This window comes from Gambusia affinis, linkage group LG16 (genome assembly GCF_019740435.1).
Source record: "Gambusia affinis linkage group LG16, SWU_Gaff_1.0, whole genome shotgun sequence".
Lineage (NCBI taxonomy): Eukaryota > Metazoa > Chordata > Actinopteri > Cyprinodontiformes > Poeciliidae > Gambusia > Gambusia affinis.
In genome coordinates, this window is record NC_057883.1 from 13144208 (window position 1) to 13158958 (window position 14751).

Sequence of the window (14751 nt, forward strand, 5' to 3'; positions counted from 1 at the left end):
AATGATGCACACAGTTTTTTTCCCCAGCTCTATCAACAGTCATTGAAATTTTCTTAATCTTTTGATTGTATTAGAAGTTAAGTTTTTAGAAATGACTGGATTAACAAGGCAATTGAAAGGAATAGTGACTTTAAGTTAATCTGAAAAAAAAAAGCCATCATGAACTGGATATTGATACAAAATATTGCTGAAATATTATTTGCCTGAGTTATGCCTCACATTTTGGTTGTTTTTCCAGTTTTACTTCACTTCTTTGTACACATTGTTCAGTCATGGATAATGCACTATTTTGCTTAGAGTTATATTTGTATAAATAAGCCATTACAAAAATAAAATTTAATATTTTATGGTGTTAATTAATCACATTGACCTTTATTTTCATTTAATGTTTATTTGCTCAGGTCACCTGAGAGATGAGAGCTTCCTGTAACAGGACAGAGTCGGATGGCTGTCAGACGGCTCTCCTCAGACATCAGTCCGTCTCAGGTGGAGCTGCTGTTCAGACTCAAACACTCACAGAAGTATCATCACTGGAGGATCATGAAGGTAACCTGGAGGTATTTGGCTGCTTTAAAAGCCAATTCTGGGCTTTTTTTTTTTTTTCTTATTTTATTAAGGAATATATTGACAATATATACATGCAAAGTGACTATAGTGACTAATACAGTGAGTATTATTTTGAGATATCTAATATGTATATGTGTTTCCAGGACAAAAATCTGATCTGTTTTATGTGAAACTGGTTCTGGTGTGCTGGATTTATGACTGATGGCCTCTATGTGAAGCACGAGGAGTCGTCATGGCAGACTTTTGGTTGATTTCTGTCCCACTGGACAAGACCAGTTTAACCAGCGTGGAGAAACTGAAGCACACCATTACTAAAACCCACCTGGGCTCATGCTGGAGGTTCTCCATCCCAGATCTGAAGGTGAGGGTGTGAGTAAGACATGCACAACAGAGGAGGCAAAGTTTCACTGAACACAAGACAAAGAGGCTTGTTTTTATTTTTTTTGTTTAAAGTGGTACAGTAGAGTATGAGCGAGGACACTGATGGTGTTTGGTGTCCTTCTCTGGTGAAGGAATTGAGGCTCAGGTTGCTCTCTACAGTTTGAGGCAACATTTCCATCTGACCCATTTCACTCAGCATGATCAGTGTCCTGCTTGCCATCCAGGAAGGTGCTCTTTCACCACATATACCATTTTTAACCTTCCATAGCTTTAAAACTCTGATACAGAACCAGATGTTACACTAGAATCTAAAAGTTAGGTCTTTTTTTTATGCATTATGAGCTTTTATACATAGTAGTTGATCCAAAACATGAGTACTCAAAGTAAACCACAAAAGGCCTAGCTTCTCTCTTAAATCCCTGATAGATCAGTTGGTCTTCAACAGAAAGTATTATGTACTCTCATACAGAGATTATCTGAAATAAAAATAGCATTGGATGTAAAAATTGATACTCAAGAATTAAAAATAGATTTAAGCATGAATAAATGTGCAGATTAAAAGAAAACAGACATTATGTATCATCTGGTTCTAACTGTATTGAACAGAATAAAAAGCTTTCCATTGAAGGTCATTTCAAAATCCAATAAACAAAAGGAAGGCATATAGGAAGCTAATAATTTTTTATATTTTAATTAACAAAAAATACTCATCTTTGATGATCTTTTTCAAAGAGCAAAATCCTGGACACAAGTGGCTGAAATAAGTGTCCTTCATTGTGCGACTGGATTCAGCATTAGAGTTGAATTGCGCATAGAGTAGAGTTGCTCCTCATCCGGAAAAAGAGCCAACTGAGGTGGTTCTGGTGTCACATCACAATACCTCCAGGATGTCTTCCTTTAGATGTTTTCTGAGATCCTGGATCTGACCCAAAACATATACTGGACAGACCTGGGAACCCTCTAGGATCTTCCACATCAATTTGTGTCTCTAGAGAAAGAATTGCCTGGTTTTCCTGAATAGACATGAATATACCTCAGTTGCTGCACAGTGGCGCAGTTGGTAGAGCTGTTCCTTGCAGCAAGAAGGTCCTGGATTCGATTCCCGGCCGGGGATCTTTCTGCATGGAGTTTGCATGTTCTCCCTGTGCATGCGTGGGTTCTCTCCGGGTTCTCCGGCTTCCTCCCACAGTCCAAAAACATGACTGTCAGGTTAATTGGTTTCTCTAAATTCTCCCTAGGTGTGAGTGTGTGTGTGAGTGTGTTGTTTGTCTTGTATGTCTTTGTGTTGCCCTGCGACAGACTGGCGACCTGTCCAGGGTGAACCCCGCCTCTCGCCCGGGACGCAGCTGGAGATAGGCACCAGCAACCCTCCCGACCCCATTAGGGAAGAAGGGTGTAAAGAAAATGGATGGATGGATGGATGGATATACCTCAGTTTTTCAATCTAGGATAGGTAGAAGACGCTGATTTAAATTATTGTTCACTTTTCAAGTTGGAAATGGTCTCACCCTATATTATTAATAAAATTTCCTAATTCTCTATTTCTTTTCTGTTTCTTTATTTTTATTGGATTTTTAGAACTTTACAACGCAACACAACTCAGACAACAACAAAACAGCTCAGACCTGGTGTGCCACACAAAACACAGGAGGATGAAGGGGATATACTTTTTGCCTGAAATCGCAGAGTACACAAACAAATGAGTGATATATATAATACAATTGATAAAAGTACAGTAAAAGTTGATTGTTTTTTTAAGGTGATGCAAATGATTCAAATTCAAGATGAACAACACTGAAATGGCAGAAAAAAAATGTGATCAGATGCTAATAACATTTTATGAGCACATGTAACTTTAGCTAGGTCATGATTTAAAGATATATTGCCATGGCATGTTGCAATAATCTGGCAACTTGATGATGTTGAAGAAGCATAACAGTAACAATAGAGACATTTTTGTTGTTTATCATAGGTTGTTGGTGTGTTTTGACCTCATAGTGTATTTATTATCTGACCAGTGATCATGTTTGCATGAATGTAACTCGCTCGGGGAAGTGATTGCACAGGCAAGAGTCACTTTGGGCATTGACTCACTTTCAGGCATTACCAGTCCCATTATAAATAAACCAACAAATAAAAACAAGAAAAAGATGCTTATTGTGAAATGGGATGGAAACTATAAAATTTACAAGGTTCTAAACTTTATCGCTTGTGTTTCTGCTGAGGCTGCAGGTGGGGATTCTGGACAGTCTGGTCAGAGTGTCAGATGATCTGTCAAAACTCGACGTGCTGACTGAAAGGTAAAACAAACTTACAATCAACGAGAGATGAATGCATTTTGTTGGCATAGCCTACCATGTAGCTTTGTCTCCCCTTGAAACCTGGAGCGCTGAACATGTTCTTAGTCTGCATCATGAATGATTAATGGTCAGGGACAGGTGACGTTTAGTTTTCCCCCCTAATTTTAAATTCGTTGTTGGTCTATCTGAGCTGGTGCTGTGTAACAGATAAAGTCAGCAGCTACCCACAGTTCCAGGAAGAAGAAGACACTCGACATGAAGATAATGTTTACTCCAACATTATCATCTTAGGCCAAATGTCTTAATGGAACAGAGAGACGTTGGGTTGTGGTATGCCTTGCGGAAGGATGTTCTTTTAACTTTTTCACATTTTTGATACATACAGTCACAAACTATGATATGATAGCATCATGCCGCATGATGCTATCATTTTGTCTTCAGCAAAGACAAAAATGCAAGTTCTACATAAAAGGCAAAAATGTAGAGTCTCTAGATGCAGGGAAGACTGAGTCACTGGTTGACTCAGTCGGATGCAGGGGAAGGCCACAGTTTTTTATGGATTTATTTGTAAAAACTGTTGGATACTGTTGAAATATCAAAGATTCTACTCCTTAACAAAAAGGGAAAAAAAAGAAGAAAAAAGATGTGAAATCAATGAGTTAAATATGTTTATTCAATATTATTCTTATTGCCTAATTAGTTTGATCAAAAAAACCTGCCAGTGCTTGAAGGAGGTGATGGAGCCAACTGGGGACAAAGTTCAGGAACATGACTTAGCCAACGGAGGTAATTCACACACCAAAACAATTGGAGGGTGTTGGATCCAGCTAATAAAACATTAAATATGCTTGTGTGTTAAAGCTACGTCCACACTACATCTAACCCTGTCTTTCAAAACAAACCAGACTAACCTGAATCTGCTTTGTTAGATCACAGGATGAATCAAAAGAGTGCAACTCTGTCACCACTAAAAACTTACCTCGCATCTCTGAGAGGTATCACATTACATCTGCTGAGAGATTTTTCATCTCAGTTTATGATGTTGCTGTTTGCAGAGCTGTTGTCCTATTTTCAGTCTGATGCTTGTTTTTTATTTATTTACTTTTTCCACAGTGGACCTGATGAACCGGGTCACCAAATTTCAGTGGGACAAAGCCAAGTATCCCACAGCTCTGCCGCTCTCCACCCTGACAGATATCATCAACAAGGTACAAAGTTTTGAAGATGCAAGTTGTGTTCATCTGAGAATCTGAACGTTCTTGTAATTTTTTAAAGTGGTCTTAATCAGGAGTATTCAAGTTTCTGATTAGACTGGTTTTTGTTCATTTTCACCCATTTCTTTAGTTTAAGCTGCTTGATTCTGAATTATGAATTATTAATGTGATTCAAAGTGAGTATACAATGGATGAGTTACGTAGCAGAGCCTGACCAAGATTAAATGGGCCCTGAGTGGAAGATTTGGGAATCTAATTTCACATTTTTTTATTACATACAATAAGATGAAAAAGTACAGATTTATTGCTTTTGCCATAAAATACTTAAATCTTTTAGATCAGGGGTGCCCAAAGTCAGTCCTCAAGGACTCGCATCCTGCAAGTTTTAGTTCTCTCCCTGGTGGGAGTAACAACCTTTTCAGCATGTCAATGTTCTTCTTAGGCCTAAACCAATGCTTTTGTTTAGGCATGTTTAGAAAATATGAGATTTTTGTCCCATGTAAACCATCAATCAGTGTTTAGCAGATTTTCCTGCAGCTTCCTTTGTGTTACATTTAGCCACCGGGCACCCACTAAAAGTAGTTTCTTATATCATTGCTGTCTCGTATTTTTTCAAATTATTAGAGACAGCCTACATAATAGCATGTACTTTTTGGGTTTTTTTCCCCTCCTGATTTATACCTTTGTGCAATGATGTCCTATTGATCATTTGCAAACTATAAGAATGACTAAAGGATGTAAAGAGGAAGGTTAGATAAGTTCTTCTTGGATAGTATTTCTTGTTAATTTGTATGTTCTCCTTGACGTCATAAAAACATAGGATCTTCACAGAGGCGTGCATGATGCATTTTAAAGCATAACTGAAAACTGGAAGTGGCTAGTCAGCTTTTTTTTAAATCTAAAGTTTCAGAAATATATTTCCTATGATCCTGAAATGTGGAGGTTTTATTACCTTCAAGCATCAATTACAGGAGTTGAATCAAAATTTGAGCAGTAAGGGCAGTTTTTACCTTCATTGCTTGTGGCAGTCCCTTTGTCTCACTAACTCAGACAAAGAAATCACAAGTTGCCTAGCCTCTAATGTTGATAGTTACATGAACAATTGCTGAATATTCTGCAGGAAATATCACAGGTGGAGACTGAGCTAAGATCCCGAGCGACAACCTACAACAGCCTAAAAGCCTCCTTGCAAAGCCTTGAACTCAATCTAAAGTGAGTGGCATGCATATTACCGTATGTACATAAATAAGCAGTATAAGGTGCTGAAGTGAATTTTGGGTGTTTTCAGTGGAAATTTGCAAACTCGCAGTCTGAATGATGTTTTGAGGAAAGACGACCTGGTTGTCTCTGAGTATCTAACAACTCTGTTGGTGGTGGTGAGCAGGTTGGTATGCTAACAGCTTTTTCTGTTTGTATTCATCCTGGGATTTTCTGCAAATGTTGAACAGTTTCTTCCTGTTTCATCCTTCTCAGAGAAAAATATCTGCAGTGGGAGAAAAGCTATGAATCCCTGTCAGAGTTTGTGGTTCCACGGTCGAGCAGGTGAGTTTCAGTGCAAGTGCAACAACAAGCTCTAAAACTCCTGTCGTCAGCCTCCAGGAGGTCAAACTGGGAGCAGGTGTTAAATTACCTGCAGAAAGTAACAGTCTGCTTGGATCAGCAGCAGGGAGGGAATAGCTGTATTCCAAGCACAGAATGGCGCCAGATAAAGGTCTTAATAATTAAAAACTTTCTATCAATTCAAAACACAAAGCATCAGCAGAGTCTCCAGTTCAAACGTATTGAACAAGAAGCACCTAGAATCTTATTATCTCATTTTAATCGGTCGGTGGTGTCAGAAAAAGGTGCTTTCCCAGCATGCCATTCATGCAGGAACCGCCGCTACTCCCAGACATTTTGAAGCTCCTCTCATGAAACGTTTTGTCATTAATTTTGTAAGTTGGCTTTACATTTCTCCAACAGTTCGCTAACATTTAACCAGCTACACAACTTCGCAAAAGTCCAGACCTGTTTTTAAAGACAGGTCTGGACTTTGACTAAGCCAATCTAATTCTAAGCCTCAAGTCTTTTGCAGTATATATCCTGGAAAGTGTTTCTGGGATATAAATGCTTTTGCAATGCGTAACAGGATAGTTTAAAGCTTTTCATCATGTTGTCCTTTTTTTCTGCATTTCTGCATGTTTCCTTCTGACACTCAGGAAGATTTTTGAGGATGGAGACGGGGGAATCTTTACAGTGACGCTTTTCAAGCGAGCTGTGTGTAAATTCAAAGCCAAAGCTCAGGAGAGCAAGTAAGCAGGAGAAATTTCCGGAGAACTCCCTCATTGGGAGACTCATCCATGATAGCTGTGTCGATTACCATAATGTAGTCTGTGATTCATGCAGGTTCATTGTGCGGGACTACAGCTTTGATGTAGAGGAGAGGAAGCAACAGGAGATCATGAAGCTCACTGTTCATAAAAAGGATCAGTATGTGAGTCAGGTGTGGGGCTTTACCTCAAGATTTTGGAGCTGATGTTGTGTGTTTTAACACACTTCCCACTTTCTCCACAGGGGATCTTTGTGCGTTGGCTGAAGGTGAATTTCATTCAGGTGTTCATCGCCTGGATTCACTTGAAAGCATTGAGAGTTTTCGTGGAATCAGTGCTCAGGTGAGTCTGAATACTGGCAACCCTTTTCTCTCTTTACTAATGAACAGCGGATGTATTTTAATGGGCTTTCTGGTGATGTCTTTGGACAGGTATGGACTACCTGTGAACTATCAGGCTTTACTCCTGGAAACGGACAGGAAGCGTTCAAAGAAGCTGAAGGAGGAACTTTCCTCACTGTTTGTACATTTGGACCCCACTGCCAGCATGAAGGAGGTCAGAAAGCTGAATCTTCCGTTAAATATTTTATCTTTCTTTTTATCATCAATACAGTTTTTTTTTTTACTATATTTTATTTAAAAAATGAGACGTCAAAGATTATTTATATCATTCTCAATAACCAATGGACAATTTTTATTAGTTTGGCAGAAATCCAATGGCTAAATGGGTGACCTGCTTTTTGTTATTTTGATGAGTTATCTTTGATGATTAGCTCTATGTCTTGGAGGCTGGTAGAAGGTTTTTGTTAACATCAAGTTGGAAATATGTTGGTAAAATGGCTAATAAGAACTTTAATCCTTTATTTGAGAGATAAATGAAGAATTTGATGGGCTTAGATTCATTACCGTAATTACTAAAATTGTATGTTTATTATCAGAATTGCAAATTAATTCAAGCTAATTTGTAGTCAGGTAAAGATAGAGCTGAGGTCCAGGATATAAAATAACATGTAACAATATACACACCACAAGGTAGCATTGGAAAAAGGTTGATTTTGTTGTCAGAAACTCAAGTTGATAAACTCCAGATAAATACTCGGAACAAAAATTCAAATTCAGGCGAAAAAGCGGCATAAACTGTTTGAAGTTCCCCTCTTTATAATTTAATTTAATTTAATTAGTTTATTTGGTAGGGACAGACATACATAGACAAACTAAAAGAAAACAGCAGTCCCATGTTTATGTCACAGTGCAATAGCAAAAGCTAATTCGCAGCACTTGTCCCTAGATGGGCTTTTTAAAAAAAACACAATCCTTAGCTGGCAATATTTTCATTGCATCCTAATTAAGTCATAATTTAAACAGTAAATTCAAACGTGCATGTTCTATGAGCACTCTGGTGGTGCAAAGATCAATTTCATGCTTGAGTCTTTGAGTCTGTGATATTTTTCTGTTATCTCCCAAACAGGTGAGCTGTGACATCCCAGGGCTCTGCCAGCAGGAATACTCCTCCTACATCTGCTTCCACATCGGCACCAACATGCTGGAGATTAGCGAGCCGTCAACAACATGACCCGACAGACAAGCAGCACTTAATCGACTTCAGGCAGTCAGGGCCTGAAAGGCAGCGTTATTATAAAAAGCTACCTGTCTCAGAACAACATCTTGCACATAATAATGAGCTGTGTACATAAAAACCTCATATTTTTTGGAGGAAAGAAGTGTAAATATTATCTTCAGGGAATGGATGTCACATTCTGGTCACAAGAATTCTTAACTTTGTAAATAACTGAATGTTTTCTAGGGATCTGAAGCTTCCAATTGGCTCCTTGGGCAAAGTTGTTTAAAAAGCCTGGAAATTAAATTAAGCTTTTTATTGCAGCTGGATATACTTACACTGAAAAATAATAATAAAAAATACTTCACACTTTAATTTGAGTATAAATTTATTTGCTGGGTTCAAAAAGGTCCTCGTTAAAATCTTTTTTTGTATACACCATTGCTTCTACTATTACTGTCCTGCTCCTCATGCTTTGTACGACCATATTTTACCAATAGCACAGCCCTTAGGATAGGCCCTCAGTATCACAACCCTCCACTGTACTTATCAGTGAACATGAGATTCTTTCCCACACATTCAACTTTTATTTTAAGCCACACCCTAGTGTTGTGTTTGTTCTCACTCAGCCTTAGTGTCATCTGGCCAAAGCTTGTTGTTCCATCTAGACCTCTTATGGGCGCATTGAACTGCCCTCCATTATGTTTGTGATGGTAGAAAGAAGCCTTGTTACTACAGCATCAAAACCTAACAATTTGCTGACATTGTAGCCATGAAAGACACTGATCATTACTTTCGATTCAATATGTTACTTTTAGATTTAAGATATCAAAGAGCTTTGAAAATCATGTGTCATTTCCTTCCTCTTCACAATTATGCACACCTTTGGCTTTATCAGTCACATAAAACCCAAGTGTGGAGGTTGTGATATTACATGTCGATAAGGTCCATGGGACTTTAACATTTTTGCATGAGACAGCAACGTTATAAACCTAAAATGTATTAAAATAAATTTGTTTAGAAATGGTTGCTGTACAGTTCCCAGGCACCAGAGAGCACTGTCTCTGTAGTGTAAAGGAACCAGTTTCTCCAATATCTGGTCCATCACTGTGTTAAAACGCAAACTATAATCCCTGATAAAAAATAAAATAAAATCGTTTTGACTTACTCTTCCTTCCTGTTGAGCAGAATATGGCATATTTTCTTCCGAGTGACTTAAAGATGCACAGCCTGGCTCTGATTACCCAGTGCATAAAATATGCAACAGTTTAATGCGTTTTAAATGGAAACAGCGTGGTTGGGTTCATTTGCGTCTGACTACAATCAGATAGCAAAGAGGAAAATGTGGCTGGAAGTGGATATTGTGATTGTTACCTTCTGGTGTCAGCGTGCGCGTGCTTGTGGACGTGGGTCTGTTTAATATGAGACAGTGAGGGAGAGAGAGAGAGAAAGAAAGAGAGAGAGAGAGAGAGAGAGAGAGAGAGAGAGAGAGATGGGAAGGGAGAGACAGAGAGACGATGCTAAGTGCTTGCCACTAAAGCTGTGCCATTCGCGAAACAGTCTGAAAGACATCAACTTTACGCGTCGAGCGTCAAGAATATGGGCATCAGTTGTAGTTAGTCTGCTGTTCCTGTGCATTTTGTAGTTTAAACACGTCATCTCTTCATTAAAATGTGGACAGTTCCGAAACCAAAATATAGAAATGCTTTGAGCGAGGAAGGGGACATCACTGTGAACATCGGTGGAGTGAGAGTGGTGCTGTTCGGGGATGATCTGAAGCGCTACCCGGAGAGCAGGCTGGCGGAGCTGTCCAACTGCTCAGCCTACAACCCAGAACTTATCTCCACCCTCTGTGATGACTTCGATCCGGGCAGGAACGAGTTTTACTTTGATCGGGATCCCGATTCCTTCAAGTGCATCATAGATGTGTATTACTTTGATGAAATCCACATAAAAAGCGGGATTTGCCCCATATGCTTTATCAAGGAGATGGAGTTCTGGAAAATAGACCAGAGTGTTTTGGATGAGTGTTGCAAAAGTTACCTGAGCGAGAAGGAGGAAGAGCTGAAAGAGATTGCAAACAAAGTGCAAGCGATTTTAGAGGATCTGGATGTGGATCAGTGCATCACCCGTACGCAGAGGTGCCAGAGGTACCTGTGGAGACTGATGGAGAAGCCGGATTCCTCCTTGGCGGCGCGCATCATCGCCATCGCTTCATTTCTCTCCATCCTGGTGTCAGCCGTGGTGATGTGCGTGAGCACCATCCCGGAGCTGCAGGTGACAAATGCGGAGGGGAAACTGGTGGAACACCCGACCATGGAGGCGATCGAGACTGTATGCATGCTGTGGTTCACAACTGAGTTCGTGCTGCGACTCGCCTCGTCTCCGAACAAAGTGCGCTTTGCGCTCTCCATCATGAACATCATAGACTTCATGGCCATCATGCCTTTCTACGTGGTCCTGTCCCTCACTTTGCTCGGTACCACGTCCATGATGGAGCTGGTGAACGTCCAGCAGGCTGTCCAGGCGCTGCGCATCATGCGCATCGCGCGTATTTTCAAGCTGGCTCGCCACTCCTCCGGCCTGCAGACCCTGACCTATGCGCTGAAGCGGAGCCTCAAGGAACTGGGGCTGCTCCTTATGTACATGGGCGTGGGAATCTTCGTGTTCTCCGCGCTGGCCTACACTATGGAGCAAAGCCACCCGGAGACGCTCTTCAGGAGCATCCCGCAGTCTTTCTGGTGGGCCATCATCACCATGACCACGGTGGGCTACGGAGACATCTACCCCAAAACTACCCTGGGAAAGTGCAACGCGGCGGTCAGCTTTCTGTGCGGGGTGATCGCCATCGCTCTGCCCATCCACCCGATCATCAATAACTTTGTTGTGTTCTACAACAAGCAGAAAGTGCTGGAGACCGCGGCGAAGCACGAAGTGGAGCTGATGGAGCTAAAGTCCGGCGACCAAGCGCGCAAAAAAAGTCAAGAATGAAAACAATCAGAACCAGTTGGAAAAAATGTGTTAACTGAAATCAGAAGGGTGAACTGACTATGGAAAGATTTTTTTAAAGACTCTTAGGCACCTGATGACTTTGGGAAACCTGTACATAGAGCTGTAATTGTGTCCTCCTGTCCTCCGCATGTGTTGTTTCTATGGGCGACATGTGATGTGTTGCTTTTGTAGTGTGAAGGCATAAATAAAAAGATTTCAGAAATGCATTTGAATGCAAAATAAAGATACAAATCTCTCCACTTCATGTTTTGAGAGTTTCTAATGAATGAGTAAATATACATATTTTTTACACTTTATAGACCCAAACTCTGTCAAGACGAGGTGAGCTTAATCACCATTTCCTCCCCATTCAATATGTCTCAGTTAGTACTTTTTCAAACAGATCGCTCCGTGGTGAATTACAGATACATATTTGGTTCCGAGGGAGTTAGGCAAAGTTGAGTCATTGATCTCATGGCGTGGTGATGTTTTTGTCTGATGAGTTGATTTCACAGGGTCACAAAGTGAAAGTGCAAGCCATTGTTCTACAATATTCTGTAGTAGCTAAGTCCTCAAACTGTCACAGAATATATTTAGTTAACTTATGATATAATTACTACCGTTATAAAATAAGCTGTTTAAAATTACTTCAGTCTACAAAGTGCAACACAATCGCAAATAATCATCTTGATTCTACATAACAAATATGTAAAAAATGATTGTTAAAGCAAGAGAGATTTGCTTTACATAACGTAAGACAATGCTGAACAAAATAAAAGATTTTACAGTAATTAGGGTTCAATATTTTGGGTTAAAGCAGAGAAAATTCAGCATTTTGTAACATTTTCTCTCTCTTCGAACTGTCAGTTTAAATTTACATCAGGGACAAGTAATTGGGCATCATCAGCTGCAGAGCAATAATATTTTTTCACTAAAATATAAATAAATAAATAAATAAATAAATAAATAAATAAATAAATAAATAAATAAATAAATAAATAAATAAATAAATAAATAAGGAAGTGCAGGGCCACTATAATTTCTTGCAGCAAGAGATCCTCTAGTTTAATTGGTGACTTTAAATCACAATGAACATGTATGTGTGTGTGCATGTGTGTACACATGGTTGTCTTTGTGATGTGCCCTGTGATGTGCTACTGATACTTCCTTGAAGATTTTTAAGTACCGGTAAATAAATGAAATCAGAATGATGGAAAAAAAATACAGTAGCAGAGAGACTGCAGGGGGAAAAAAGCTTATACTGAAATTGTGCTAATGTGTAAAAAAAAAAAAAAAAAAAAAAGAAAGAAAAAGAAAATGACTGCAGCATTCAAATTAAATACAAGTTATTTTCCTGCACTCAAACTGAGGGATTCTGTTAGTTTTTTAATCTGAAAGATGGGATTCCTACTCATTTACTTTGTCAATTTGATACTTTTTGATATTAAATTTTTCAGTCATCTCTACTCTTTGTGGCTCATTTCAAAAGAATTAACACAAAAGTTCGTACGTGATTTTTGGATGGAGGGTTGGATTTAATTTATTTTTTATTTTTTACACTTGGCCAGACCCAGTAAAAATAGCATCAACATTATAACTTAAACCCCAGACACTTTCAGAAGCGGAAAGAATTTTGGCATCTTTGTATTTCAATTTTTTGTTTGAAACCTGTTAATATTATTCAGATTAAGTTTACCATATAAACATGCCAATTACAGATTTGGCTGCAAATAATTCATTTGGAAAAACGTTTCCTTCCTTCCATTAAGGATATTCATAGAGAAACAAAGATACTAATGCAAATTTTTAGAATAATTCACATAATTACCAGGGAATGATGTTCCCACTGTTAAATTTTATGGACTACAGATTATAAGCAAGGATCACACTACAATAAATTGAGATTAAAATTTCACACTCGTCTTGCGAGTGGGAAGCAAATATAGAACAATAAGGCTCAAAGTTCTAAAGGAGTTTAATAATGCCGTTCCGTTATGTGAAGTAAAGCTTAAACAGACAATTTTGAAAAGATTCTTCCTTTTTTCCGACATTTATTTATTAAACGTATTAACAACTTCTCAAGCCGTGTGCATATTCAACAGTGGGTAATTATTTTTACTCTGTGGATATGTTTTTAGCTCAGGAGGGCTGATAATGAAAACCTGATTGGTCAGATGGAAATACAGAGATTGGGTGAGTCATGCACAGACAAGGGTCAGCTTTTCCTTGATGTATGGTAGGTTGTTTGATGCATCCATATCTTTTCTCTCACTGTCTCGGTTTTTCTGTGTGTTTCTCTGCTTTTCTCTGCACCTAACTCGATTCTAGGCAGGGGTCTGTGAGAAACTGCTGTCCCCAGCAGGAAAACACTTCAAAGTAAGGCTACGTACGCCCACGCACACTCTGAAGTCTGGAAAACACACCACTCCACCCGCTGCTTCTCTCCTTATCACTCCTTCGCCCAGCCTCCACCTCCTCATCCTCCGTCTCCGATGATGATCTGTCAGCCCTGCTGGCTGAGAGAGACAGATCAGACTCTGCGATATGTAAAGTGTTCGTGCTGTCATATTTTCTGGGAGCGCAGCTTTGGCTCCAAAAATCAGAAAAATGTGTTTTGTGCTCTGAAGGTCGAAATGGAAGGAGTGAATGGCTGGCTGCCTATCGACATCCGGGTGTGAAACATTTGGTGAAGTTTGAAGGGAAACTGAGATAATTTGGATGATGCTGACTTCAGCCAAATATAGCACTTCATATGTTATGCATCAGTAATCAATCCAGGTATGACTCAACGTTTCTGCAGCTAGATGATCACGCAGGTGGAGATTAGAAACGGCTTATCAGACTCCGTAATGATCCTTGAGAAGAGCGAACAGATCTCAACAGCTGGTGGGAAACTCGGATCAAAGTAAACCTGTAAGAAAACAAAACAAAGGTACATGAAGTCCATTGTGTCTACTGGCAGGGTTTACACGAGCAAGAACATAGAAACATAAGGTTAGGAATTGAGATAAGGCGGCAACTCGATTAAATTTAAGTCCAGACTTTGAGTAGGCCACTCTACAAGTTTTGTGTTTGTTTTGTTTTTTGACAGGTGGACTTGTTGCTGAACTGTGAATATGTATTGCTAAGTAACTAAAGTGTGCTCCTTGAGCATAAGATCATGTTATAATGGGTGGAGATTTAGCTCCAGGGTTTTCTGTTGAGAGCACATTTTATAGTTTCATCAATCATAGCATGTCAACAATGTCGTGAAATGGCAACACAACCCCAGATCATGATACTGCCATATTTAATTAGGTATAATGTATTTATTCTTCAGTAAAAAAACAAGATTATTACCTTTTCGTTACCATAGAAATGCTTCTTTTCTTAGGTTTTGAATAAAGAAAAAATTAAGTCTACCTTATTTGCAAAATAATAACCAGCTAACAA

At 39.2% G+C, this 14751-nt stretch overlaps 2 protein-coding genes across 2 annotated transcripts; both read left to right on the forward strand.

Annotated features, from left to right (window-relative positions):
• The first annotated feature begins 492 nt into the window (after positions 1 to 492).
• On the forward strand, positions 493 to 8678 carry atp6v1c2 (ATPase H+ transporting V1 subunit C2). The gene is made up of 14 exons (XM_044141900.1): positions 493 to 557; positions 711 to 928; positions 3181 to 3248; positions 3949 to 4034; positions 4178 to 4243; positions 4362 to 4456; positions 5583 to 5674; positions 5751 to 5846; positions 5936 to 6004; positions 6661 to 6753; positions 6848 to 6935; positions 7016 to 7113; positions 7203 to 7326; positions 8239 to 8678. The coding sequence occupies exons 2-14, from the start codon at positions 800 to 802 to the stop codon at positions 8341 to 8343; spliced, it is 1209 nt and encodes a 402-aa protein (XP_043997835.1). The 5' UTR covers positions 493 to 557; positions 711 to 799; the 3' UTR covers positions 8344 to 8678.
• Positions 8679 to 9861: 1183 nt separating this feature from the next.
• On the forward strand, positions 9862 to 11579 carry kcnf1b (potassium voltage-gated channel, subfamily F, member 1b). Its single transcript, XM_044141901.1, has one exon. The coding sequence runs from the start codon at positions 10000 to 10002 to the stop codon at positions 11317 to 11319; it is 1320 nt and encodes a 439-aa protein (XP_043997836.1). The 5' UTR covers positions 9862 to 9999; the 3' UTR covers positions 11320 to 11579.
• The last annotated feature ends 3172 nt before the right edge of the window (positions 11580 to 14751 follow it).

Coding starts and splice junctions, on each gene's coding strand:
- atp6v1c2 (XM_044141900.1), top strand. CDS start 800: ATGGCAGACTTTTGGTTGATTTCTGTCCCACTGGACAAGACCAGTTTA. Junction 4,035..4,177: donor ACATGACTTAGCCAACGGAG/GTAATTCACACA, acceptor CTGCTTTGTTAG/ATCACAGGATGAATCAAAAG. Junction 6,936..7,015: donor TTCATAAAAAGGATCAGTAT/GTGAGTCAGGTG, acceptor CTTTCTCCACAG/GGGATCTTTGTGCGTTGGCT.
- kcnf1b (XM_044141901.1), top strand. CDS start 10,000: ATGTGGACAGTTCCGAAACCAAAATATAGAAATGCTTTGAGCGAGGAA.